Source organism: Manis pentadactyla, chromosome 6 (assembly GCF_030020395.1).
Source record: "Manis pentadactyla isolate mManPen7 chromosome 6, mManPen7.hap1, whole genome shotgun sequence".
Lineage (NCBI taxonomy): Eukaryota > Metazoa > Chordata > Mammalia > Pholidota > Manidae > Manis > Manis pentadactyla.
In genome coordinates, this window is record NC_080024.1 from 4,129,871 (window position 1) to 4,156,014 (window position 26,144).

The 26,144-nt window shown below is 48.7% G+C and overlaps 1 protein-coding gene and 1 long non-coding RNA gene across 7 annotated transcripts in view; one reads left to right on the plus strand and one right to left on the minus strand.

Annotated features, from left to right (window-relative positions):
* Positions 1–7,435: 7,435 nt before the first annotated feature.
* ASB18 (ankyrin repeat and SOCS box containing 18) overlaps positions 7,436–26,144 on the plus strand; it is a 60,283-nt gene continuing 41,574 nt past the window's right edge. The window contains exons 1-2 of one of the 6 annotated variants that reach the window (XR_008998124.1): positions 7,436–8,802; positions 19,026–20,617. Coding sequence is in view for 4 of the 6 variants with exons in the window: in XM_057503395.1 (XP_057359378.1) it covers positions 8,415–8,802 (388 nt within the window). In the remaining 2 variants the exon portion in view is untranslated. Of the gene's footprint in view, positions 8,803–19,025; positions 20,618–26,144 lie in introns of those variants that run through there. The other 5 variants (XM_036901066.2, XM_057503395.1, XM_036901071.2 and 2 more) reach the window with 5 other exon arrangements.
* LOC130684027 (uncharacterized) lies at positions 14,801–15,724 on the minus strand. Its single transcript, XR_008998125.1, has 2 exons — positions 15,590–15,724; positions 14,801–14,855 (listed from the first exon to the last, which is right to left on the minus strand). It is a non-coding gene; the product is annotated as an uncharacterized LOC130684027 (long non-coding RNA).

Genomic DNA, 26,144 nt, shown 5'->3' on the forward strand with positions numbered 1-26,144 from the left:
TTCATCAACTATGGTTTTGCTATTCCTTTTTCTTGTTTTTGCTCTTGATTCTTATTCTCTGTAAATTCTAGAATCAGCTAATCAAGTCCCATGAAAAAAGAAACCTCCCTTGGATATGGGTTGGGGATATATCAACCCTATAGATCAATCTGCAGAATGCTGGGAGATGTGTACAGATACACATATATAAATCTCCCCCAAGACATTTCTGACTGTTTTGTATAGTCAGTACGTGTGCTGCTTCCCCCAGAGGTGGCCCTTGGAGTGGCTCTGCCTCAGGCCCAGTTCCTCTCCGTTCTGCCCACCCATCTGCCTGCCCACTTAGAGAATATTTGCTTGCGTGGCCAGGTAGGTGATGGAGTGCAGGTCTCTAGTCCCATCTCTCTGTGATTCCCTTTCCTTCTGCTCAGATGCTACCAAGACAGATCCCCAAACCTCTGGACAAACAGACACCTAACCAGGGAGCAAATCTCAGTCCCTACTTCCTGCAGCCCCCCTAATCTTAGAGTGATTCTCTTGAAACCCTTCCCTTGGCACTGAGTCCCCCAACTCCTCCACCCCCCTCCTTTACAGGAGTGGAAAGGGGTAAGATTTCTCCCTGAACTCTGAGCTCCACAGAATGTCAACTTCCCCACTCCTCTGGAAGGACAAGATCTTCGGGTCAGCGGGGCAGCCCACAGCCCTGCCCTCCAGGAAGAGGCTGGGAGTTCCCAGAACTTGGGAACTGGGGCTGGCACGGTACCTTGTACTCGGCTAAGGCCTTAGGTGCATGCAGCTTCCTTTTTTAGGGTATTGTTCATTCTTTACCAACTTAATTTTACTTTCTTTTCCATCAACTGGAATAATTTTTAAGCAATTTTTCTCAGGAGATGATGTCAATGAAATATTTCCTGCATCTTTGCATGACTGAAGATCTCTTCTTGATGTCCCCACATGTGAACGTTAGATGGGCTGAGAATAGGGTTCTCGGGTTACAATAATTTCCCTTAAACCTTTGTGGATGTTTCTCTGTTGCATTGTGTCATTTCATGATAAGAAGGAACCTACTGCCTGGTCATATGGTTTTTCTGTTATAAGTTTAAAGAGTTGTTCCTTTATCCTTGAAATACCAAAATGTCATCAGAATATGTTCAGGTATATTTCTATCTTTTCAAAGAATCTCTTGAAAGATACTTTAAATTTAAAGACAAATCTTAATTTTGAAAGGTGCTTGAAGGAAGTTTAATTTGGAGAGAAGACATTCTTCAGCTCAGGGAACTTAGTCTGCTGGGGTTACCATTAAAAAATAGCAGAGACTCTGCCTTAAACAGAAGAATTTTATTTCTCAGTTATGAGACTGGAGGTCAAAGATCAAGGCTCCGGCAAAATAGGCTTCCTTCTGAGGCCTGTCCCGGTGGCTTGCTGGTGGCCTCTTTCATAAGGACACCGACTCTATGGGATCAGGTCCCCACCCTTAGGACCCAAACCTAAACCTCCTCCTGGGAAGGTCCTGTATCCAACACAGTTACACACGGGGTTAGAGCTTCAACATAAGAATCTGCAGCGACACAGAACAAAACATCTTTTGTATTATCTCTTTGTTTACTAATTATATTCTCTCTGCTCTTATTTCTTCTAAGATATAATGAATTTCCTGAATCTGTTCTTCAATGCTACTTTTCTTTATACGTACCTTTTTTTTTTGTCCCATTTTTACTCTGAGTATGACAAAATTTCTCTGATATTTTAAATCACTGATTTGATTTTCTGCAATCTCCAATCACTGTGTCATTTTAAAATTTGAAATGCTGGCTTCATCTCATCAGCTTTCTGGATTTCCTGTCATTCCCTTTCCACAGACATGACACTCATTTAGACTCCCATTAGCCATGTGAATTAGAGATTTTCTCAAATTTTCTCTTGTTTCTTGCAGCAACACTGTTACATAAAAAGACATTTGCTCTAAAGACTCCAAGTGAACTAGGCCGTTGTGGCACCGAATCAGAATTCACTGTTTGCTTATCTTTGAATGAGGAGGGAGAGGGCGAGATGGGGATGGTTGAGGCCTATGGCTTTCTTAAAACAGTAGCTCAGATGAGGCGCTAATTATATACTGAAACACTAAAAATTAACCCCAAGACCTAATGGCTTAAAAGAACAAACACTGATACTTTTTCAGTTACTGTGGATCAGGAATCCAGGCGCGGCTTCGGTGGGTGGCTCTGGTTCCAGTCTCTCACCTCTCATGGGGTCGCAGTCATCTCAAGTCGCAAACAGGGCTGAAGGTCCCGCAGCCATCACCCCCACCCCGGGGACAGGAGGCAGCCCCAGAATCCCCACTTGCAAGCTCACACACCTGGTCCCTCCCCAGGGCTGCCTCACAACAGGAAGCGAGCTTCCCCCAGGGCGGGCAGTCAAGGGGGAGACAGAGAGAGCACCCGACACAGAAGCCACAGCCTTCTGATGACCTAGTCTCCGAAGTGAGAGTCCATCACTTCTGCCATCCTGGGTGGGTTAGAAGCAAGTCACAAAGCCCACACCCAATGGAAGGCGGTTCCCCAGCATGTGCCTGTCAAGAGCTGGGGTCATCAGGCGCTGTCTCAGAGGCCGCCCACCGCAGGTGGACACATCACGGACTGTGTGTGTCTGAAACGTTTTTAGACCCAGGCTAAGAAGACAGAGCTTGACCTTACAGACATTTTACTTTTCTATAACAGAAATACAGAAATGGGAAATACTTAGCTACAGGGACGGCTGGGAGCTTCACCACTGAGGCAGTGTTTCTTTATGGTTTTTTGTTTGTTTGAAATGGATGGCGCGGTGCCCCTTTCTGAAACATGCATGACTATCCTCCTGGGAGGCCCCTGGCTTCGTGTGCGGGTCACCAGGAGCAGAGAAGGACATGAGACGCTGATACTCTGGGTGCGCTGTGGGATGCAGGGCCCCTTTCTGAACCTGATGAGGCCAGGCCTGCCCACACTCACCCAGGGCCCCTCTCTGCATCTCCTACTATGCCCACAGTGGGTGGGCAGTCCTTCTTCACTCTTACCTGCTCAGTTTCTCATAGGATTTCCTCAAAATTTTTGTCATGGGGATGCACTCTGCCCTAGTTCAACCACTGACACATATTTGCTCCATTTTTCTCCTTTTCCTTTATTTCCAATATTGTCTGAGATAGAATGAGTTACAACTCTGAACGCAGACAGATTACTGTCTCCAAGTGTTCATCTGTATCCTGGGAGTGACTTCACACAGTCTGCCTTCTGTCAGGTTGATTTTAACGTTTAGAAGGCAAACTCCCCACCTTACATCATTGTGTGCAATGCTGGGCAGCCAGTCCCAGTCGATGGCGGTGATACACGTAATTAGCTGTGTAACTCTTAAAAAGCCATGACCCTGGTGGTCCAGTCTCGACACCATGTCTTCATTAGGGGACCACCACCCAGCAACCAAAGGCTATTTTAAGACAGTTGCCTTTCTTTCTTTATCCGATTCCACACACATGACAGGGGCTCCCAGACCTTCTCTCCTGAAGGGCCCCAAACACCCTGGTCCGTGCCTTAGCCCTTGTTCCCCTCTTCTCCCTTCCCTGCCCCTCCCCACCTGCTCTCACATTACTGCACCTCAAAAAGGACCCAAAGAACAGAAAGAAGGGATGAGGAAGAAATGGACTACAGGAGCCCAGGATGGGACCCAGTGGGGCTGGACAGCTGAGAAGCAGGACCACACAGCTCTGAAGAGCAGAGAGAATGAAGGGCACAGACAGACTGCCTGAGCTCTCGGCTCAGCCAGCCACATAGCAGCTGTGTGACTTTGCTTCCTGGATTCCCCCCCCTGCCAAGCGGTGTTAATGACAGCAGCTGCCTTCCAGGACCACTGAGAGGAGAAAATGGGTTTATCTATGCAATGCCTGGTGCATATTAAGAACTATATCATCAGTATATAGTACAGTTGACCCCTGAACAACACAGGGGTGAGATGCACTGACCCCTACCCCCACACAGTTGAAAATCTGAGTATAACTTTTGATTCCCCAAAAACTACCAATAGCCTACTGTTGACAAGAAGCCTTACTGATAACATAAAGAGGCACTTAACACATATTTTGTATGTTATTATATTATATACTGCATTCTTACAATAAAGTAAGCTAGGGAAAATGTTTTCAAATTGTCACATATCTCCAAAACATTTTCCAATATTTTTATTGAAAAAAAAAAACAAACCCATGCATAGGCAGACCCACTCAGTTCGAACCCATGTTGTTCAAGCGAACACCATATACTATAGCCCCAGCACATGGAGAAGTGCCCGGCATATACAAGGGTTCAAAAGGTACTTATTGAATGAAACTCATTTGTTTGCTATTTTGTCTTTTATGGTAACATTAATGCAAAATGTCTGCATCTCCCACTGTACAATCCCATTCCCATGCCATCATACATCATGCCCTTAACAGAAAAAAACCTTGCACGAGTTTCAGTGGCTTTCCTCACACTGCCCATGCACCACTGCATTGCTTCAAGCCTTCAGAAACACAGTTTCCTCACTGCGCAGAGAGCTGCCCGTGGGGACCGCGTAACAGCGCCACTTTACAGAGCAGCTCCCCACAGACCAGGTGGCTGGAAGGCCAACCAGTCCCGCCGCACAACGGCAAGTGCATTCACACAGTTGTCCTGGTCGAAGCTCCCAAGCCTGGAAACCTATGATTCACTAAAAAAGAATTTAGAGGAATCTTCAGCCAAATTGAAACGCTTGTGACTGCAGCAAGCAGCGCGCGTGGCTGGAGCCAGGAATCGGGCGACCCGAGAGTGAGGCTGCGGGAGTGCACAGAGCAGGGAGCGGCCAGAGGCCCAAGGAAGCAGCCCCGAGTGCCAGCAAGCAGGCGGTCCTGCAGGATTCACGGGCGGGCCACATGCCAAGCGCGCTCAGGCGCCCGGTGTTGAAGGAGCGGCCGGAACCTCAGTGACCACAGGGGCATTCAGGCTCAAAGAAGAAACCAGCCTCGGAAGGGGGGTCCCTTCCACCTCCACTTCTAGGTAACCTGGACATGCCGGTGCCTGGGCCTCGCGCTCAGATCACAATGCGGCCTGAGTGTTTGGGACTGACCATGCCTCCCAGACCACGACCTTACCAGTCAGGCAACTGACCCACCCATGTTCAATCTTAACACAGCACCGAGACTAAGTTAGACCCACACTGTATCCAATTATTCACCAGGCATTGTTATTTTGCTGCAGAAAATTTCAAAACCAAAGTATTGATAGAACTAAAGTTTCGAGGCTGGCGGTCTCTGAAGGCACGCTTGTGGGCTCAGCACAGCCACACCACACTCCGCACCAGCCCGACCTCCCTGGATGCAAACCCACGGGACAGAAAAAGTTCTAGATAATGTTTATGTTTTTCTCTGAGAATCTATGTTAGTAGTCCACTTAAACATATTTGTAAACATAACTTGACGTAAGTCACATATGATCTATCAGTGAAAATATGTGAATTATGGTACCCACCGATGATTATTTAAACAGTAAAGGAGAACAATGAAGCCTCCTCTCTCTGAATCAGAGAAAGCCAGGATCTGTCTGCCCTTGATTGCTTAAATGTGTACTCTGCACCTTTCAAGGACAATTGCTGAAGGAGAAAGTCAAACATAAGATTTCCAAGAAGTGAAGGGGAAATATTGATGCTGGGTTCCATTCTCCTCAAATGATGGCTCAGACTGAGGGGCGCTGAGGCAAGGTGGGCAGTTGGAAGTCACATGAGCTAATCGAAAGGGGAAAGATAAGGATAGAGATTAGAAGATTTTACACTGAAATAAAGAAATTCATGTTGCCTTAAATATAATTTGTGTTCATTACATTTCTATTCCTAATTTATACATAGCAGGGTTGATAAAGAATTACATTATAACAAAATTAGCCACAATAATTAGCATAGTATATGTGCTACTGATTAAACACCCAGCAGATAGCTTGGTAATTAAGATCAGTGAGTGCCACATTTTGAGGCTTTGTCATCTTATTATCTGCCTAACAAGTGCTTCATCTTTACCTCCCTTCTGATTTGAAGTTTGATAGCAATCTCTAATAATTCTCAGTGTATTTCTTTAAATCACCTTACTCAAATTCGGATGATTTTCCTATGGTCACTACCGTCCCTCTCTTTGTATTTCCACAAGGGTGCTGGTGTTAAATTTCTTTCTAAATATAAGGCATTTGATGCCAAAGCATTTGTGCTTAGAAAGTCAGACTCAAAACCTCTTTCAAAACCCACAATTCTTTGGCCAAAGAAAGAACAAGAGACCAACCACACTCTCTCCAAGTTGGCCAAACATCTGAACTGAAAACTGGTCCACTGAGTTCCTATCTCTTTTCCAGGCAGAACCCATTGTCACTGACTCCAGGAATGTCTCCATCTGGGTCCACTTTCAGTCCCTGTGACACTGGAAAGCAGTCCCTCTGGTGGCCCTGGCTGCTTGCTTATTGATGGCCCTAGCTCGTGATGCCACTGGTCCTCCAGTCCGGGTTGTCTGCTCTTCTTGCCAGCTCCAGTGAGAGTTCATCATGGAAGGCAGGAGTTCAATTACCAAAGAACAGAAGGCTTGGGGGATTGACTCACATCCCTTATCATAGGCTGAGCCATTTCTGCTACATCTCTTTAGACTGAAACTAAGACATTTCCATGATTTTAAAGGCAGAGTGAGCACACTACCTATATCAACCAGGAATACTTTAAGGCTGAAAGTCACCAAAAACACACAAATAGAGCTTAGGGAATAAAGTCAAGAAGTTTGGTGGTTGACAGCTCTAAGCAGGGGGGAAAGGTTTGGCAATGCCATCAAGGAGCCATCTCTTCCCCTCTTTCTGTTCCACTCTCCTTAGTATGTTGATCCTTCATCTCGGGTCTGTCACCTCATGACTATAGTATGGCTGCCACAGCTCCACACATCACAACCATGTTCAAAGAAAGACGAAGGGGAAAGGGAGAAACCAGCCACTACTTCCCCTTTCAATCAGGAAAGCAAAAAAGCATCCCAGATACACCAGAGCAGACCACGCCTGCTCTCACTGCCCAGAACTGGGCTTCAGAGGGGGCTGGGACATTGAGTAGCTGGCAAAGGAGAATAGGACTGACTTTAACTTAAATCAACATGATCCATCACCAAGGACCAGGAACATTTTCACAGCAAAAAAAATCCAGGCTGTGTTAGATAGGAGGGAGAACAGAGGTTGGAGAGCAACTCCAGGGCTGGCTCCTCAAGTGCAGATGCCAGCCGTGTCGGGGGAGGTGTCGGTGTAGGGACTAGAACCTGTAAAATCATACACACAAGCTGAATGGAAGGGCGCGTTAGCCAGGGTTCTCCAGGGAAATGGAACCAATAGGATGTGTACACATACATGTGAGAGAGTGAGATTTATTTTAAGGAACTGACTCACACAGTGGCGGAGGTTGGCACCAAAATGTGTGGTTGGGCCAGCACAACTGGACACCCAGGAAGACGTGTGGCTGGGGTTAAAGGCAGTCTGCGCACAGAACCCCCTCTTGCTCAGGAACATCAGTCTTTGGTCTGTTAAGGGCTTTGACTGAGTGGGTCAGGCCCACCCATGTCATGGAGGGTGATCTGCTCTACTCAAAGTCCACCAACGTCAACATTAACCTTATCCAAAAATACCTCCACAGGAATGTCCACAATAATGTTTGACCGAATATCTGGGCACCATGGCCCAGCCAGGCTGACACATAAAACTAACCATCACACAGGGAGATGAGAGAACAAGACAAGGAGAAGAGGTGGCAAGACTGGGGGCCCCTCAGCTCGTCAAATGGTCACAAAATGCAGGCAAACTGCTGGGCAGCTGGGCTTTGTGCACAGTTACGCGGGGAGATCCAGGAGCCCTAGGGACTGAGGTTGGGGAACCCCCACCCCACCCCCAAGCAGAGGAATGCACAGAGAGCAGCTGGGGGCCTCGCACCTCACAGGGCATGGAATCGGGCGCTTTGAGGCAAGTTTACCAGCCTTGGGGTGGGAGAGGCTGCCATTGACATTTAGGTCCCTCGTTTTCATTTTCTTTGGTTGAGCTTTCATCTGCTTGAGCCCCCCTGCCCTGAACTGGACACCGAAGACCCGCTGCTCTCTTCCAGTCAAGGCACATCCAGCCGACGGTCATGCTGCCTCTCGTTCAGATGAAGGGCAGGGGTAGGTGCTGTAGAGTGTCACAGAGTGGTCCTTCCCGCAGAACACAGGTTCCAAGCCCTGCCTCAAGAAAAAGTTTTTCAAGTCTCTGGATAGAGACTTGCTTTGGGTAAAAGTAGACATTGTTCCACTGCATCTAGGAGAGATTTCTTTTAAAATAACATCCACTCTTCTTGCCCCACTCACAAATATGTTTACTGCTCCATCTGTAGAATAATCCTGAACTGTGGCCTTTGGGAGGATGAATTCCTGTCTCTCCTCAAAAAAGGGGACGGGGAGGGCTGTTGGCAGGTGGCCCTCCACAGTCACTGCAACTCGAGCCTCTTCTTCTATTTATAACCACGTCCACACCACTCCGAGGCTCAGCTGCAAACACTGGACTCAGTTGAGAAGGAAAGTGGTCAATACAAAAAACGACATTACAATGTCCAACTCTGACTGCCTTCCCGACTACCCGGTCACCTCAGATCTGGTGAAGAGATTAAAGTCTGCCCTGGACGCCAGCGATGAGGAAGGTGTGAGGCGCTTGATCTGCACGGAAGTTGGGCACGTGGATGCCGTCATAGAACTGGCCAACGACGACTGGATGAAAGACCCCTCAGCCCAGCTGCCCCCTGGGGTGCTAGTAGGTAACTGGAATGAATCTGCTGTGCTTGAACCTAGATTAGCCATCCTGGTGCATGTGAGGGGGGAGCCGTTGCTGAAGTGGAGAGCAGAGGGCTGGAAAAGGCAAGTGCTGGCCATCTGATTCTCACTCCCACGCACAGGCACACTGCACACATGGTGTCCAGCCGTGTGTTATGTAGGCAACAATTAGAGCTCAACACAAAAGGAAAGGGAGCCCGGCACCACCAACCTCACCCAGTGTCGGTTTCATTTCTCCATTTTCTCCCATGTGTAAATTTCCCCTATTTTTAACCAGGTGGTAGGTATAATTTTGTATTCTGCTCTGTTGAGTTAATATGTCTATAGTATCTTCCATGGTGTCACGAAATCTCCTTGATTTCAATCGTCTTTTGAGGTGATCAGTCACAAAATACTTAAACCAAATGCCTACAGGAGGGGAATATTTGTTTACATTGTTCCTACCATCAGTAACGCTGTAATTAGCATCTGTGCTAGCACTCACTGTGGCTTTTTTCTTGTTTGGGATGATAGTCTTAGGATAACTTCCTAGGAGAAGTTATTATTGGAACAAGGATAGAAAATTTTCCAAATTGTTTTCTGGAAGTATTTCGATTTCCTCTGACACTGACTGTGTGTCTCACCACACCCTCAACATCGTTGGTGACAAAGATTCGTGCTGCATAAATCACCCCTTTAATAACGTGCTGTGGGCATCCTCCTTGCCCTGCCCATCCATTCTGTCCTTGCCGTCCAGCACAAAGCCTTTGGTTTTCTTTGTAGACCTCTTCACACTTGACTGGCCTGTTTGGGTCCCTGGCTCCCATTTCTCCCCTTTTCTCTGCATCTTTTCTGTCATTTTGTAGAACCGCTTGATGTAACATAGATAGATGCTCCCTCATTCATATTTGCCAACAATATTCTCCCTGACCTAGGATTTGCTCTTAATTGTACTGTGCTGTTTTCCAGCCTCTCAGATGTTCTTTATCTTGGCCCTTAAGGAATGTTCAGGGCCCCTCTCCACCCTGAGACACACTGCCTCTCAACACACGTGTGTGCACTCATGTACACATACACATGCACACACATGCATGAACACATGTTCACACAGGCAACAAGTGCACAAAAAGAGTGTGCACGGGACATAGGTGCCAGTAGAGCTTTATTCTGATGAAGAGAGACAAAAGATCAGAACATCCCAGGGGGCGCCCACCCCTCTACTCCCTTGGGTTCGGGGGCACCCCCTGGGCTGCCTTCACTGGGGACGGAAGCAAGCTGCTTAAGGTCTTAGGGAGAAACCGTCTCCTGCTGCTTCCTTTCCTTGGTTCTCCTAATATCTGGGGCCACAGTCTGGATGGCAGCCAGAAAGCCACAAGCCCGAAGAGCAGCATGCCCCGTTCTATCTTAGCTCGGCCTAGACAGGCAGCAGGCCCCACTACACGGCACCAGGAGATCGCCTGGGGTGTGGGGAGGAAACTGGCCAATCACAACCTGCGAGTTGGCCGGGGGTCTTGAGCTACCCATTTGCACTTGCCCTCTGACCCACCCTCACCCTGCCTGCTCTGTACCCACCCGTGAGGCTGACCCTTTGAACCGCATAACCTGCCCTGTGCTCTCTGACTCCCTGTGGGTGCAGCTGATGCAGAGCTGGAAGGAGCCAGGCGGGCACGGGGTGACTCCAGGGGCCCTGCCTGCCCGAGCACTGCTGCTGCTTGGCTCGGGTCCTGGCTGGCAGCTCCCACCTCCCTGCTTGCCCCTTGGGACACAGGATGAAGGGCTCCCACCATGGCTATGACCACCCTTCGTTGGCTTCCCTGAGCCCTTCCTACCTTTGTCACACCCTGTGGTCCCACCATCTGCTTTCTGCACATCCCCTTTTACAAAAGCACCTCATCTGGTTGGGGATCTGTGGATTCGAAATGCTCAACTTAAAATATCACTTCTTCTCACATTTCTGATTGCCCTGCACCGTCCTGACTGTAATTACCACTTTTCTGAACACTTGAAACCAGTGAAGTTTGTGTTGGGAGTTACCGTCCCCACCCCCGCGGAACCCATTACATCCTAAATCACACACGTATGTACTTTCCCACCAAACGCGCAGTGCAGAAGGGCAAGAGCAGTTTGATGCTGATGACATATTTTAAGGACTCTGCACTGTCTTCATTTCAGGATGATTGCACACTCGATGATTAAGCATGTGACCCTAGGGCACATCTTGTTACCAGAGATTTTATTACAGGGAAAGCCAGCTGACCTTAAACCTGAGGACGGGGGGAGTGGCACGCTCACACTTGCATTTTGGGTATGGCCCCCTGTGACCAGTTAAAAGGTGAACACAGGATTTGAAGGAAAGAACAGATAGGAGAGTCCAGCTAGGAGGCGACTGAAGGCAGTCACCCAGGGGACAGATGACAAGGGTCCAAGCCAGGAGAGTGGGATAAACACAAAGATAAATGGCAAAGATGAGAAACACTTGGGCAGCTCCGCGGGAAGGTCTTGGCCACGAGTTGGGGTTAGTGCCAACAACAGGGACAGAAAGCAGAGGGGTCTGTGATGTGATGGGGACAGTGTGGTGAGCCTCTGCTGTGTGCCTGGCAGTATGGAGGGTGAAAGACATACACAGGAATAGTAGCCAGGACTGCCTCCCAGGAGCTCAGAGCCCAGGTATCTGGAAATCTCCAGCCTCGGAGTGAAGCTTCCAGAGGGAAGCTTGGGCTCTGCCCCCAGCGAGATGTGTGACTTCAGGGAAGTTACCTCCCCTCCCTGGCCAGTGCCTTTACTTATGAACTAGTGCATGAGATTAGACTCTTGCTTCCCTAGCAGAGGCCTGCGGAGGATGAGCTGGGAAATGTCCCCTGCCCGCCTTACTCTCGGAGGTTGGTGCAGTGGAATACGGAAGGCTCGGTGCGGTTTCGCCACAAGGGGGCCTGGGGGTTTGCAGACACCCTTAGGGAAACACTGGCTCGGATGGTCACTGAGGTCCTTTCCATCTCTGGGCCTCTCTGAGGCCACATCCCAAAGACTCGCTGACACAGCCTGAAATGGGGCACGGGCTCCGCTTTCCCCAGGGTGGGCACAGTGGCCTCTTTCTAAGGTGACTGTGAGTGGGACGTCCCTGAGGAAGAGGAGCTGCTTGGACTTAACATGCACATGGGGTCTTCAGAATGCTTGAAGCATGGTCAGAGCTGATGGCAATACCTCGCAGCGCAGCCCGTGTTGGGAATGGATGCTGGAAAGATTTAAATCCTTGGGAGGAGGGGTGGAAAGATGAAGGGATGGTCATGCTGGAGAAAATGGGGCTGCCAAGCGCTGGGCAGAGCTGGGAGCACCCACCCAGGCTGGAAGAGGCAGGGCTGGGGCCGCCTGCAGGCGCATCTGGGGAGGGGAAGGAAAAGTTTTCTACCCAAGGATAATCCTGTTCAACAGAATTCTAGGTATTGTTCAAAAGATGACAATTTGCCAAACTAAGAAGAATAAAACCAGCAGTTCTCCCTGCCTGTCAACAGGACCCGCGGGACCTCGCGTCCGTCAGTGACACCCTGTGCTCACCGCTCTGTGAGCTCACCACTCCCACCAAACAGGACAAAAAGAACACTAATGATTCCTTTCAATGTCAACATCACAACAAAAATGCTGGGAAAAAGAGGCACCAGGCAAGAAAATGGTGGGAATGGCTTTTTCTGGAGACGTCCTCTCAGGGGGACATATGTGCCCTGGATGAGGGCAAAGATCAGAGGAACTTAAAATTTAGCCTTAGCAGATAATGGGGCAAAGTGCAGGGCATCCCCTCCACGCCCAGTCCGCAGCAGACCAGAAGCTGAAGCATCGTCATCAATCAGGGTTCCCCCAAGGGAGCAACTCCCCTGTGCCCTGCAAAGCCACCCGCTCTCCTGCAAGGATGGACCTGGGACACTCTGCTCCCCACCGGGAGGAGCACAGCCGCCTCTAGGGGGCGCTCGGCCCTCCCACTCAGACTCACCAGGACCTCTGTCAGCCCTGGACAGCCCGCTGTGAGGATCCGGGGCGCTCTCAGGTGGGGCACAGCCTCTGTGTGCATGTGTGTGTGCGTGTGTGTGCGATGACAGGACAGGGCTGGTCCCCTAACGCACCGCGATCAGCAATCCCATCTGTGCTGCCCACTGCGTCCCAACAGGAACCTCCCCACCAGGGCTGCACCCAAACCCCAGAGCACGTGAGTGCCACTCTGCTCACCAACGTTCCCCTGTCCTTGCAGACTCCACGCAGGGGGTCACCTCCACTGGAAGGCCGCCCCTGCCCACCCCAGCCCCCAGACTCACCTCCTTCCTTCACAAGAGCATTAAGGACCTCAGTCTTATTTTTTTATACCCACTGTGTACTTCAAACTAAAATATGACCCCCTCACAGCAAAGAAGCTTGTCTAACACTTGTTGTATCCAGAGCCGAGCATGGGGTCTCTGCCCCGAGAGAAGCCCAAACTCTGGCTGTGCCTGGCGGGGACGGGCCAAGTACCTTTGCTAACGTGCAGCGGGGTAGGCTCAGACTGCCTTTCCACAGACACTATGAGGCTGGTCTCTCGGCACAGGAATATTTCATTCTACTTCCTGCCAAAGCCACGTCTCTGCTGTTTAACATCAGTGACGGCGGCCTCACCTGTCCTCGCCGCCCTCGTGCACCTCTCAGCTCACTGACCGCGGAGAGCACAGGGAGGGCGACGGGTGGCTGGCGGAGGGGAGGCGGACCCCTCTTGCCCCCAACCGCATCAACTGTATAATTTGGCAACTGGCGTAATCAAACTACTTAAGAAACAACTGATTACTAATTGCTATTATTAAGGATGTCAGCATTCCCATGATTTTGCTGCTGATATATTATATACAAGTCAAGATGCTACTTGAATTCCTGATTGAAATAGAAAACTAGAGGCATTATGTTGTGTTTGGGGTAATGGTATTTAAGCATCTGGAAGCAAGTTAAAGAAATACTAATTGGGTTTTTATTAAGAGATCTCACCCTGTAGCACATATAGGTGGGGAAAGAGTGTGGGTGAGCCTGGGGTGGATGTGGGGTCCGCTCGCAGAATTCAATCTCTCCTTCACCCCGTGTCCCCACAGGCTCGACACGGAGCTCGCCATGATGTTAGGGCCACCTCCACCACTCCCTCCCACCACGTGGAGGGAACACAGTGCAAGCCAAGCCAAACAGTTGACTGTCAGTTAAGGGAGCACAGCTCCTGCCTCAGTGGACTCATATTAGAACCCAAGATGAGAGCATGCAGGCTGCTGGTGGCTCTGAGACATGTGGCTTCATGGGGTGGCAGGAGAATGGATGGCGAGGCAACCGGGGTCCTGTCTTGGCTCTGCCATTACCTGTGTGCTCTTGAACCGTCGGCTCATCTCTCTGAACCTTTATTTCCTTATTTTAAAAAGATGGGATTGCTTGGGTCATGTCCCTGGGTCTTTACAAATTGGACTAACAAGGGTTCTAAGACCGACAGCTTGTGTTTACAGAGGAGATAAACAAAACCCTAACAGCCTTGCAGGTGTGGAGCATCTTAATGGGGTCCCCCACTTTCAAAGGAATGGCGGCCAGCTCCAGGCCGACTGGGCAGGGAAGGCATCGTCTGGAAGGCTGGTGGGAGACTGGTTCATGAGCTCAAGTGCACCAGATAAGGGGTAGCCAGGCCCGGGGCCAGCCGTGTTCTGATCGTTTGGAAGAACATGTCCCCAGACCAGAGCAGTTAGAATGGAACCAGCCCTACGTGAAGGCAAAGGGAATCACGTGCAGTGAGGACTTATATTCAGTGCATGTTTCCCAAGGGCTATTGTCTTTCCCACTTTCCCAGCCAAGGAAAATGAGGCCCCAGGAGGTTGAATTACATACCTGAGGTCCCAGTGTTTCATGACACCAGTAGTTTGTCCTATGGCTGCATTTTACAAACGGGGACACTGAGGTGCTCGCTTTTCCCTTACTGGTCAAGAGCCAGGTAACAGCAGCATACAAACCAGATTTGTTTCCTCACCTGTAGTCAAGGGCTCTTGATGCCGGCCCACCAACACACAGTTTGCAGGAAGACCTATGAAAAAATGTCCCACTGAAACTGTGTTCAGCCCTTTGAATTGCAGTATACACAAATGTGCACATTTGTGCATGCACACACACACACACACACACACACACACACACACACACGCAATCAATAGCATGGAGTCCCTGGCTTCAAATAACTCAAATAAGAGTATTAAGAGAAAACATGGATGGATGAGTGGGGTGCCCTGCTGCAGAGTAAAAACAGCAACGAGAAGCAGGAGGTCAGCAATGACAGGGAAGGACAGAGAGGAAAGTGCCCTGCCATCTCAGCTGTACACCCTGATCAGAGGGTGTGGGGGCAGGGAGACCCTGCTCGAAGCAAAATGAAATTAAACCTTTCTAAGTACTTATAAATCAGCACCTAATGACACTATCCCACCACCAGCCGGAGCATTGCTCTTATTACTTTGATTCACAAGCCAGGAAAAGATCCGGAATTATGCACAAATTATTGTCCCATCTTCTTAATTAACACTGATTGCAAAATTCTTGCTAAAGTCCTTGCTAACAGACTCAATTATGTGCTGCCTGAATTGATTCACCCAGATCAAGTGGAATTTATTAGAAATACACTTTCCTACAATAACATCAGATTATCTTGGAATATAGTTAAATTATTTAGGAATAAAATGGCTCCAGCAGCAGCTCATGCTGTAGATACAGAAGAATCTCCCACCACCTAAAATGAAGGTATTTCTTTGCTCTCAACCAGACACACACCCTAGGCTCTTTTTTTCCCAAGAAGCAGGTTGAATCACTGCGAACAGATGAGATGCATGCCTTAGAGCTAATGGTCCAGCTTCAAAGCATATGGGCAGGAAGAAAAATCCTACAGGGTCATGTCTCAGCTCCCCCCAGTATGAACCATCACTGCCTGTGGAACACAGTGAAATTGCAATTAGACTAAATCATGATATTTTCAGAATCAAAATTGAGAAACAGGCTAATAAGGAAATAATGTATGCTGATGACATTCTTCTATTAGCATCACTCACAAGTGCACTGAGAGTTTTGAAAGAACAAAAAGAAATGAGGATAATAGCAAAGAGGCTCTTCCAGGGTGCAATGGTCTCTGCAGCCCTTCTGCTTAGCACGAACATTCCTAAGGAACTAATCGGAATGGCAAACACATTACCTGCCTATAGCCCAGTTCTACTTCCCAGTCTCATTTCAAATTCCATTTTCTTCCAATTCCAAATTTAGCCAGTGGATACTGATCAGGGACTGGGTTTGTCCCAGTGACTGTGTCTTGGCACACAGTAGGTATATAATAAACATTAATAGACCAAATAGCCTATGGAGGACACCAAAACTCTCCTGGGCTGGCCCTTGTTAGATCATTGTGTTCTTAACAGGCTGCGGTCAAAAGGAAGGGAATCCAAGCAGAGGGAGGAAATGTGGGCCCCGCGGGGGTGTGCACCCCGTGCAGGGAAGTGGGACCTTGCTATAGGGCAAGTGAATCAGGGGACAGGGAGGGCAATCCAGGCTGGTCATCTGGGACTGTACTGCCTGAGGCCACGCGTTCCAGCCTCATCTGGAAAGGCAGTGAGGAGTCTTTCAGCAATGGAATGAGGTCATCTAACTTGCAAAAAACCAAAACCTCTTCTATACAGATAGGAAGGGTAGAGGTGGGAAGCAGGTGCCAGGAGGCACGGGTGGCCGGCTGCTCACGCCCCCTCCCCCACTCTCCCTGCTTCTTTACCACTGCAGTGTGCCCACCTCCCTTGAAGACAGAGCTTGTTCTGGTTCACAGGCTTTGCCAGCAGATTGAAGATGACAGAACAATCAGTGGATGTGAAAACAGATCAAAAGACAGCATCCAATCTGAAGACCATAACACAAAGTGATTGAAAATAAAATAAACGGGGAATATGGGACAATTTAAAAGGTCTGTTGTATTCAACTGAAGTCCAGGAAAGGGAAGAGAAGGATAAAGGAGCATAAATATATATATATATTTAAAGAAATAATCATCAAACACTTTCCAAATTTAATGAAAGACATAAATTTACAGAGTCAAGAAATTCCACAAACCTAAGGCAGGACAGACGTGAGAGCAAAGAGGCAAACACGGGCCTGGGTCCCTGAAAGCTCGTTGACTGTTAGCAAGTTGGCCTCGAGAACACAGAGCAGGTTTCACTGGAGTGAAGGGTGGGAGAGGACTGTAGAGCGGATGTGGTAAGGTTTCTGCTTTGAAGGTGCATATAGCTCTCCTAACCACAAATCTACCACGGTTCCCCACAACAAAGGTCAGCAAACTATGGCCCATGGGCAGGAGCCTGTTTTTATATAAATAAAGTTTTCCTGGAACATAGCCATGCTCTTCCATTTACAGGGTGTCAGTGGCTGCTTTCAGGCTACAATGGCAGAACTAAGTAGTTACCACAAAGACCGTACGACCTACAAAACATGAAGTATTTACTATCTGGCTCAGGACGGAAAACGTTTGGCAACCCCTGTCCAACAATGTGCAGCTCATATTTTATTTAATGTTCAAGGACCTCAAAGATGTGCTACGAGCAAGGTCACCCCACCACTCCTCCCAGCGTCCCTTCACCCAGCCTGTGCCCCAGTGACACTGATCCGTAACGGTGCTACTCAGAGCGAGGCGGGAGCCAGGTGCTGCTCTGCCAAGTGTTTGCCAAGAAAATTGACAGTAAGCATTTAAAAACATCGAGAGCAATTTGATAATTAACACAACATCCACGTGTGTGATTATTGGACTTGTAATTATATGTCTTTTTTCAATTTTCTTTTTTCCGTATTTTGAAAGAGAAGCAGTTTGTGATGAATTGGAAGAAAAAAATCATCCCTGGTCCCTCATCTCAGGTGGTTAGGAAACTCTGGTCCAAGCCACATGTCAGTGACACCACAGCCCCTTATACCCTTCTTGGCTTTGGGACAGGCCATCTTCCTGCTCCCCTGCCTTCTCCTGCACTGACACCTCATCACCTGTCCTTCCAGGTGGCCTAGGGGGCGACAGTTTGATGCTGAGTGGAGTTTGCCTTGCAGAGTATTTGCTGGGGATGCACACCTGGGACAGGTTGGGGGGCAGCCATGCCTGCAGACGGAGAGGTGATCTGTGACACAGCCCCCACGGCGTGGTGGCCAGCCTGTAGGAGAGCTTTGCAACTCAGACACCTGTCCTCAGTTTTCCCACATTGGGTCAAAGTGGTGGGACCTCTCTGATGTCCTCATCTGACCACACCTGATCAGCCACTGGATCTGGCCACCTGGGGAAGTTCCCAGGCAAGGCAGCTCTCTGTAACTGAGGGTTCACCCTGAAGGAGCTGGCATCTGGGGGGACAAGTCCTCCCTAACAATGGGATTGGGGCGGCACACCCAAAGATTAGTCCCTGCCACTCACCTCAGCTCCGATTCTTAGGGTGCTGTCTGCCGCTTGTTGCCCACCCCAGACCCCCTCTGCCTGACCCCCCATGGGATCGATGGCTGCCTGCCTTCCTGGGTGCACACCTTCCTGGAGTGCCCTTGGCCCCGTGCAACACCGCCCTGAGGCCAGTGACACTTGCCTCTCGCTTAGCCCAGAATAATAAAATACCACTGCCCCCGCCCCCACCACAGATCTGGAAGGGAACAGACCCTTGGGGGACATGGGCTACCCCTGTCTTTCAATTCCTTCCGTGCTCAGCTCAGATGCCATTTGTGGGGATGGTCTGTCCCATCCCTAACTGGGGTCATGCTCATATCTTGCTTGAGGCATCCTCCTCATCATACCTGAACCTCCATTTGGCAATGGTCTCATGCCCCTTGCTAACAAATGGCTGCCTCGTTTATCTCTCCAAGTTTAATGCTCCTTAAAGGCAAGGATTTCTACTGTTTGTCTCTGCAGCTGCTGATACTTGAAATATGCGCTGTACATGTGATCTCAGTACAAAATATTTCCAAATTGTGTAGAAATTTACCCTCCACATGCATCCTAGAGAGCATCAGTTTCACTGAACTCTTCTAACACTCGATTTTTTAAAAACTCTTTCACAATTTGAGAGGCCAAAAAAAAAAAATCTCTTGTTACTGTAACTTGCATTTTAAATTAGTAGAATTGGACATTGTGTATAAGTTGAATAGTCCTTCATATTTCTTGTGTCTTTTTCCTATCTTTCTGTCGGGAACTCAAAAGTATTCTTTTTTGCAACAGAAAAATAAAATGGGCCTTCAATCCATCAGACAAAGCTGGCCTCCCTCTGCTCTACACAGAGATGCAAAGCAGCCCAGAGGGTCCACCAGGAGCCTGCCCGCCTCAACCGCAGGATCAGAAAACTTCTCATTTCTGGAAGGAATGTAAAAAATGATAGGGCATAACCATCAGATCAGACCAACTTCAAGAGAGAAGTATTTTGCTCCCTGTGTGAGATTCATAAAAAACAATCAGTCTTAAAATGCAATTTGTCTCAAGAGGCAGGAGCTGCAATTTTATCATGTAATTAAATCCCCACGCCAGTCATAAAGAGACTCCATCACCTTTTTCAGGGAAAGCGTCTATGATATGCTCTCCAGCAACAGCCCCACAGTCTATAAATGTCCTTCCAGGGCTATTGACCGGCGGCCATACATGCCGAGGGTGTGGCCGCTCAGCCACGGAGGTCACGCAACACTCAAGGGCACCTTTGTTTCTAAGCTTCCAAAAAAGCCCTCCTGGGCTGTCAGTGAAAGCGGCTCTTGACCTTTGGAGAAGATGGCATTCAAATGAGAAGTGACTTTGTTGTTTTGCACGATCTGCTCTGGGCTGGGTACCAAGGTCAGGAAAGTAAGTTAGTGGGGTGTTTTCTCCATATTCCTCCACACAATGGGAATGAGATTTCTTAATAATGTGAAATCAGTACAGACAATTTAAGTCATTATTAATAGATACACTTGATCTGAGGAAGTAAAATGTTTTCATGTTTTGTTAAATGAGGTGTGCTGTGCTAACATTGTTATTCAGAGAGAAGGGTGAGCTATGTAACCGTTTTTATATTGATGTCTGTGTGACTAACTGGCGGATGGGTGGGTGTGTCCTGGAGCTCCTAACAGGAGAACCCTACATACCTGCCCAGATTCTTATTTTAAAAACAAGGTTTTTTTAATTTTAAAAGCTGAGGGGAGCAGGGATGAAGGAAGAGTGGCCTTTAGAAATTAAACTGATTAATGAGGACTAAAAAAGGTGTGGCAGCAAATCCACTGTAGGACCTGGGGCTGTGGCCCAGTGGTAGCGATGTTAGCATCCCAGGGTCTGATGGACTCAGCACATGGCTGTTTATAGAAACAGTTCATTCATAGAAGCAAAACTGACCAGGCTAACAATAAACACTGGCGTATTTGAGAACATGCTCAGAATCTCACGATGTCCACAGGGGGAATGACTTCTTGCCTTAGCTTGCCCATTTCCTTGGACACTTGACCCCAGAAGAAAGCCAGACATTTGCCCAACGGCCCAGGAAAGAATCCACACGTTTGTCTTTCCCCAAGAACACCAGGAAATGGCAGGACAACTTGCAGACTGGGAAACGCTATCCTGTGGCCTGAAGGCGCAGAAAGTCGCTGCCTCAGAGAAACAGCCTGACCCTTTACCCAAATCCACCTGCCCCGCATTTCAGTATGAACACAGCTCATCCTCTGATGCTTCAAGAAAGAGAAAATTGTGCATCGATTCAATGGCAGGATGCAAAGATCCCAGTATCACTTGAAAATAATAATTACCGTTCACTTAGACACTACCGTTTGTATAGCTCATTAAAATTTTGAGGTGGCTTTTCCTTTTCCATCTCATTTGATTCAGAAGCAAAAACTCCCTCTCATTAGCTACCTACACTACAAGACTCTGTATGGAGAACCAGTTTTGGGGTCTCCTGTGGACAAAACATTATGCTTATAATTGAAGTCCCAAAAATAGCTTTTGAAAAACTGTATTTAAATCCGCCTGACTACCTGGCTAGTTATCAGGGAGATTCAGCCTTTCGGCTGTCTTCCAGGTAAAAGCCGGGTATCATCTCCTGCTCTGTTCTTCCTCTTCCTGAGTACACCCCCCAGTGAGCAATAAAGGACCGGAGCAATTAAGTTTGTTTAATAGCCTAAAATGGTCCACCAATACAAAGGAAGTTCCTCCATCAAACAGGTACGATTCAGTAGTTCTTCTGAAGAACTAAAATATTAAATGTACTGATTTGGAGAAAATTATATTCATTGGAATCCCTCTCTTCTGCAAATGGCACTGTATTTGTTCGGAAGAAGGTTCTGGACCAGCCCCCTGGTTTAGGAGCTGAAACCAGTGGGGGCCGGAGAACACAGGGAACCTCAAGGGAGGGGTTTAGCCTGCAGAGAGAAGGGAAGCGGGGATGGAGGAGAGGCTGCCAGTGGCGATAGACCCCTACGTTCCTTCAGTATAGTTGCCCAACTCGCTGAGTGATGTTGTGAATGGGCTGACTGGGAAGCAATCCAACCGACTCAGAAAGATTAAATGAGCTGATTTTGTGCCTCAGTGTGGGGACAGGGCAGAGCACGCATAGTCCGAGCAAGCACAGAGGTCAAGGGAGACAGGAGGCAAAGCACAGGTGCTGCAGGGTCTTCTGGGAAAACTGCCTCCCACAGAGCCAGGAGCCCCGGCACAGAGGGACTCAAGCCGAGACCTGACTGATGCCAGCCACTCTGTACAGACAGGCTCTGAATGCTTCAACATAATGTCTAATTTGCTGCACTTATGTCACCTACATGTGGGTGCAAATAGCAACACATCCAGAGCACCACTAACCTCGGAGCTCGTAAACAAGAAAGAAAAACCTCTAGTACCAGAAATGGGCCCCTCCAGCCATATGTGGCAGTTTCAGCAACGTGATTTGTGAGGACAGCAGATTCCTGTGAGGGGCGGGGGTTAACGTTGGCTTGGGGCATTGATTGAATCAGCCCGTTGCTCTGGCCCGCTGAGATCTTGTGGAATCCTGATTGTGCCATGTTCCACCTCACCCAGCAATCTGATACCCACACTTTCACATGTTCACTCAAATCATACCTAAACATATGTCATGCTGGGTCAGGCTGAAAACAGATTCCGCTCTCCTCTCTGAGCTGCTGCTTTCAGCCTCGGCCCCTATATGCTCAAGCTGCACCAGCCCATCACCCCAGAACCTCTCAGGTTGAGATCCAGGCAGAGGTCTTTTTTTAAAGCTTCCCTGGTGATTCCATTTGACAGCCAAGATTTTAACCTCTGGTCTATAGATACATTGTGTATTATTTCTCCAGTCTGAGTTTTTAGCAAGATTTTCCTGAAGAAAGACCCATATTTTTTCCATCTTCTCTAACAGGCATTCATGAAACCTTCTATTGCAGATTGAAATATAACCTGTGCCTACATTCCCTCTACATATTAATGAAATAACCATGTCACAAAAGAAAATTGTTTTATCCCCTCTGACTTGTTCCTAGTGACCCACAGAACTCCTAGTTGTCCCTACTTCCTTTAGTAAACTTCCCAAACCATATTTTTCATAATCCATTTAGGGATCTTGCCTGCGACTGCTATCAATTCAGACTTGAAGGCATCAATTTTGTTCCTATTTGAAAACCAAACTGTTTTTGTCACAATTCCTCAAAGGTTTTGTCAATTGCTCAGCAACTTCATACACAAATTCACTCTTAGAAGAAGCAGAGTTTTCATATGGACTGAAATAGGCAGAGGAGGTAAGATTTGAGTTGTATCTTGAAGGCTCTGCATTGGCTTTGACTAAGCTGAGAAGGCTGAGGATGATGAAAATGAGATAAAAATGGCCCGACCCAAGCCAGGTGGGGACGGGGAGAATCGGTTGTAGCAGGCAAACTGGGGCCCAGCCGAGCGCTGGGTCAGGAAACAGTGTTATTCACCTGTAACCGAAGGCTCTCATGTAGCTGGCAGGGAGGCACTAAAGAACTCCTGTGCGGTGGGGTCCGCCGGCCACTGCTTTTTCCTATACAATCCCTACGGGCAGGATTATTGTATTTCTTTGTCTCTGAAGCCCCAACTAACAGCACACCCTAGAACGTATTATTCCACAAATATTTTATTAAGTGAATAGATGAATGAATGAACTGGTTTTTCTTGAATGAATGGAACAGGGGTTTTTTTGGTGGGGGGGGAGCTGTTTATTTTTCTATTGTTTTGTTTTAGTTTTTAATGTAATAACGATACATACTGCAATTCTCGTTCTTAAAAAATAAAGAGACACCTCTGCCATGGTCCTGAGGCCATCTGCATGCCCTGCTTGTGACCACAGTGCTGTCTACCATGAGCTATTTATAAAGCTCTCATGAAGAACCAAGCCTGTTTTTGGACTACTGTTCTCTGCCCCATGAAACCAAGCTCGGATGTTTAAGGAGCTGTTGACAACATAACACTCAGAAAGCTAAATTTAGCAAAGAACAGAGGGTGGAATGGCTCTTATCCCTGGACTCCACTCCAGTGTCCCACCCCTTCTAAAAATAACCAGGACAAAATATGTCAGGAACAAAAGAATTTTCCAGTTTAAAGTGAAGTACAAGCTTGGCTGGATCATACAGTCATGTATGAATAAATCCTTCAGAAATGCATCTAGTTACCAACAACCAGTCTGAGAAAAATAACCAGGCAAAATGGCTATGGTTAGAGAAATGAAATATCTGAAGAATTAATATTGCTATTGAAATGAATATATGTAAATAAAGAGGGAAGAGTACCTGACTTGTCTTGCCCTGGGTGAGGGAACGGCCTCCACTGCATCGCCGTCCAACACGGCCGGTGCGCACCTGCCTCTAAGGTCTGATGGCGGCTGCACCTTCCTTGCAAACATGGTCTGTATGCTCATCACCACTGCATTTTCCACAGCACTCAGCAGCATTTAGACACACTCCGGGCCCTTGTAAACCCTCTTTGCCATTCCACTGTGGCACTGATGCTGTCTCTGCTGTCAGACACAAGGGAGATAAACTTTAAAATATGGACAACAAAGTTTGAAAGCACCCTCACGGAGCATACACTAGGCAAGGCCTGCCTATGAAACTCAGTAAGGCAGCATTGCACGTGGGGAAAGGTGGGCTGTGCAGTGACACCCATACAGCTGAGGTAGAAGCGCATCCCCAGCACTGGAGCCCCTGGCCTTGGCCAGCCAAGAGTCCCATTCCCACCTGTTCTTCCCTAAGGGAAAAGGGAGCAGGGGGCCAAGAATAAGAGGGAGAACCACAGAGGAACTTACATGTAGTTGAGCAAATGTCAAAGACACCAACCCACTTGCTCTTTCAACTATTTGCACTGAGCAGCTGTTGTGGATGGAACACTGGATGAGGTACTAAGAAGCCCGTGGAGGGGAGAAAGCAGGAGCTCGTGGTCATCTGGGGACACAGACAGGTCAGCAGCAGGGAGCAGCAGCAAGTGGCAGTGTGGCAGGCGCCACAGACAGAGCGCAGGACAGACAGCAGGACTGGCCGTGGAGGTGAAGGGAGGCTTCAGCCGTGTGTTGAAGAATGATGGAGCCAGCCAAGTGACAAAGGGAAAGCAAGAATGCCTGGCACAGGGGACATCAGGAGGCCTGAGACACCAGGGCACCATCGGGGGCTGCAGGGACCTGTGCTAAGGTGCGTCGGGTTCAAAGACGGCAGGGAGGGGCCAGGTGGGAAGCCCATGGACTCACAGCAAGATGTTGGATGTTGACCACCTCAGGACTGAGAAGCCCTGAACACCTGGATCTCCAAGTCCCAGTTTGCTCTTCTGCAAATGGCACCAAGGGTGCCCACCCGCAGGCCCCCTGGACAGAGAGCCCCTTTCAAGGGATGCCTGGGTAACAGCAGCCTCTCCATGAAGGGAAATGCACAGCCCCGTGGCCATCAGCAGAGTAGTGACCAAGCCACCCCAACCAGGAGCCGCCTGTCCCCCGTGAGAGCCCTTCAGCTTTCGAGGCACAGTCAGGGCCGCTAATGTGCCTGCATGAAGGCATCACAGATGGCCAGACAGACAGATGGGCGGCCGCCTGCCCAAGGGGAGACAGGGGCTTTCCCATGTGTGGGAACCCCCACACATTTATGCCTTCAAATCAGGTCCAATACAGGGTAACAACATATCTTTATTAAATTACAAATGCATTCAATTCCCCGTCCACCCTTTGCCCCTTCTCAGGAGTCCAGGGCACCGGCCCCCTTGCTGTGGAGAATCTCAGTGAAAAGGCCAAGTTACATTTCAAAATAAAGGGCTGACACAGACCCTGCTGAGGCTTCCTTAGAGACGGGAGGGCGAGTCACGGGGTAGCTTTGGGGTGTGGAGGAGATTGAGAGGGAAGGACAGGGGGAAGAGGGTGCTCAGGGAGAGCAGCTGTGGCTAAGGATGCGGGGACCCCCACCCTGGGCTTCAAGCCTTTCTCTGGCTGTCTCCACGCTGTTTGCAGCCGCACAGGCCCGGGGCCTAACGCGGGCACCAGACGCAGGGTGGCAGCTCTTACCACACCTCCCTGGCGAGTCTCTGCGTGGACTCCCCCGGGCAGGGGCTCCTGCACCCCCTTCACCCACACAGGCAGCGCCTGCCTGGCCCTCCTGCCCGGCTCCAGCCTCTGGCCAGTGTGCGTTTTTTTCCTGTAACTTCCATGGACATAGTAAAGGATCCCACAGTCCAACTACTCGGGCCCATTCCAACTTCCTAGTAGGGGAAAAACAAGAGGTGGAAGAAAGATATGAGAAATGTATATTACCTCTGTTATGAGAAAAAATAACCTTATTAATTTTTAAGACAGTAAAATAAAGCCCTGCATACTAACCTGTATCAAACACAACTAGTAAGTTACTAGAAGAGCTGTTACCTTTCATTAAAACAAAACTGTGGCATTTATCATCCTCAACAAGGGATGTGCATTTTGGGATCAGTTCTTAATCACTGGATGAAACTCACAGGCCACCGGGGACCCCAGATGACTGTGGGAACCCCTGGTCTGCCAATGGAGCCTCCCCCCAGGGGCACGGTGCAGAGCCTGGCCATCTGCAACACCCAGCTAGGCCTCCCTCACGCACCCTCAGGGTGACAGCCCTCCAAACACACACCCAGCCCCACTGGTCACAGCTGCAAAGAGAGTGATGGGCCGAAAGCAAGAAGACAACCTTCAAAGCAGGAAAGAGAAATTCCACCTATTCTCGGGTGTCTGCCCTTGTATGGAGGGCTGTTAGGGGGATATACAGGTGTATCTGTCTCACGTTCACATCTATAGAATCACAGGAGGGTGGCTGACCACTCTGCTGTCTCAGAGATCAGCTGAGGCTGCTCATATCAGGTAACCATGATCACATCAGAGCCGCA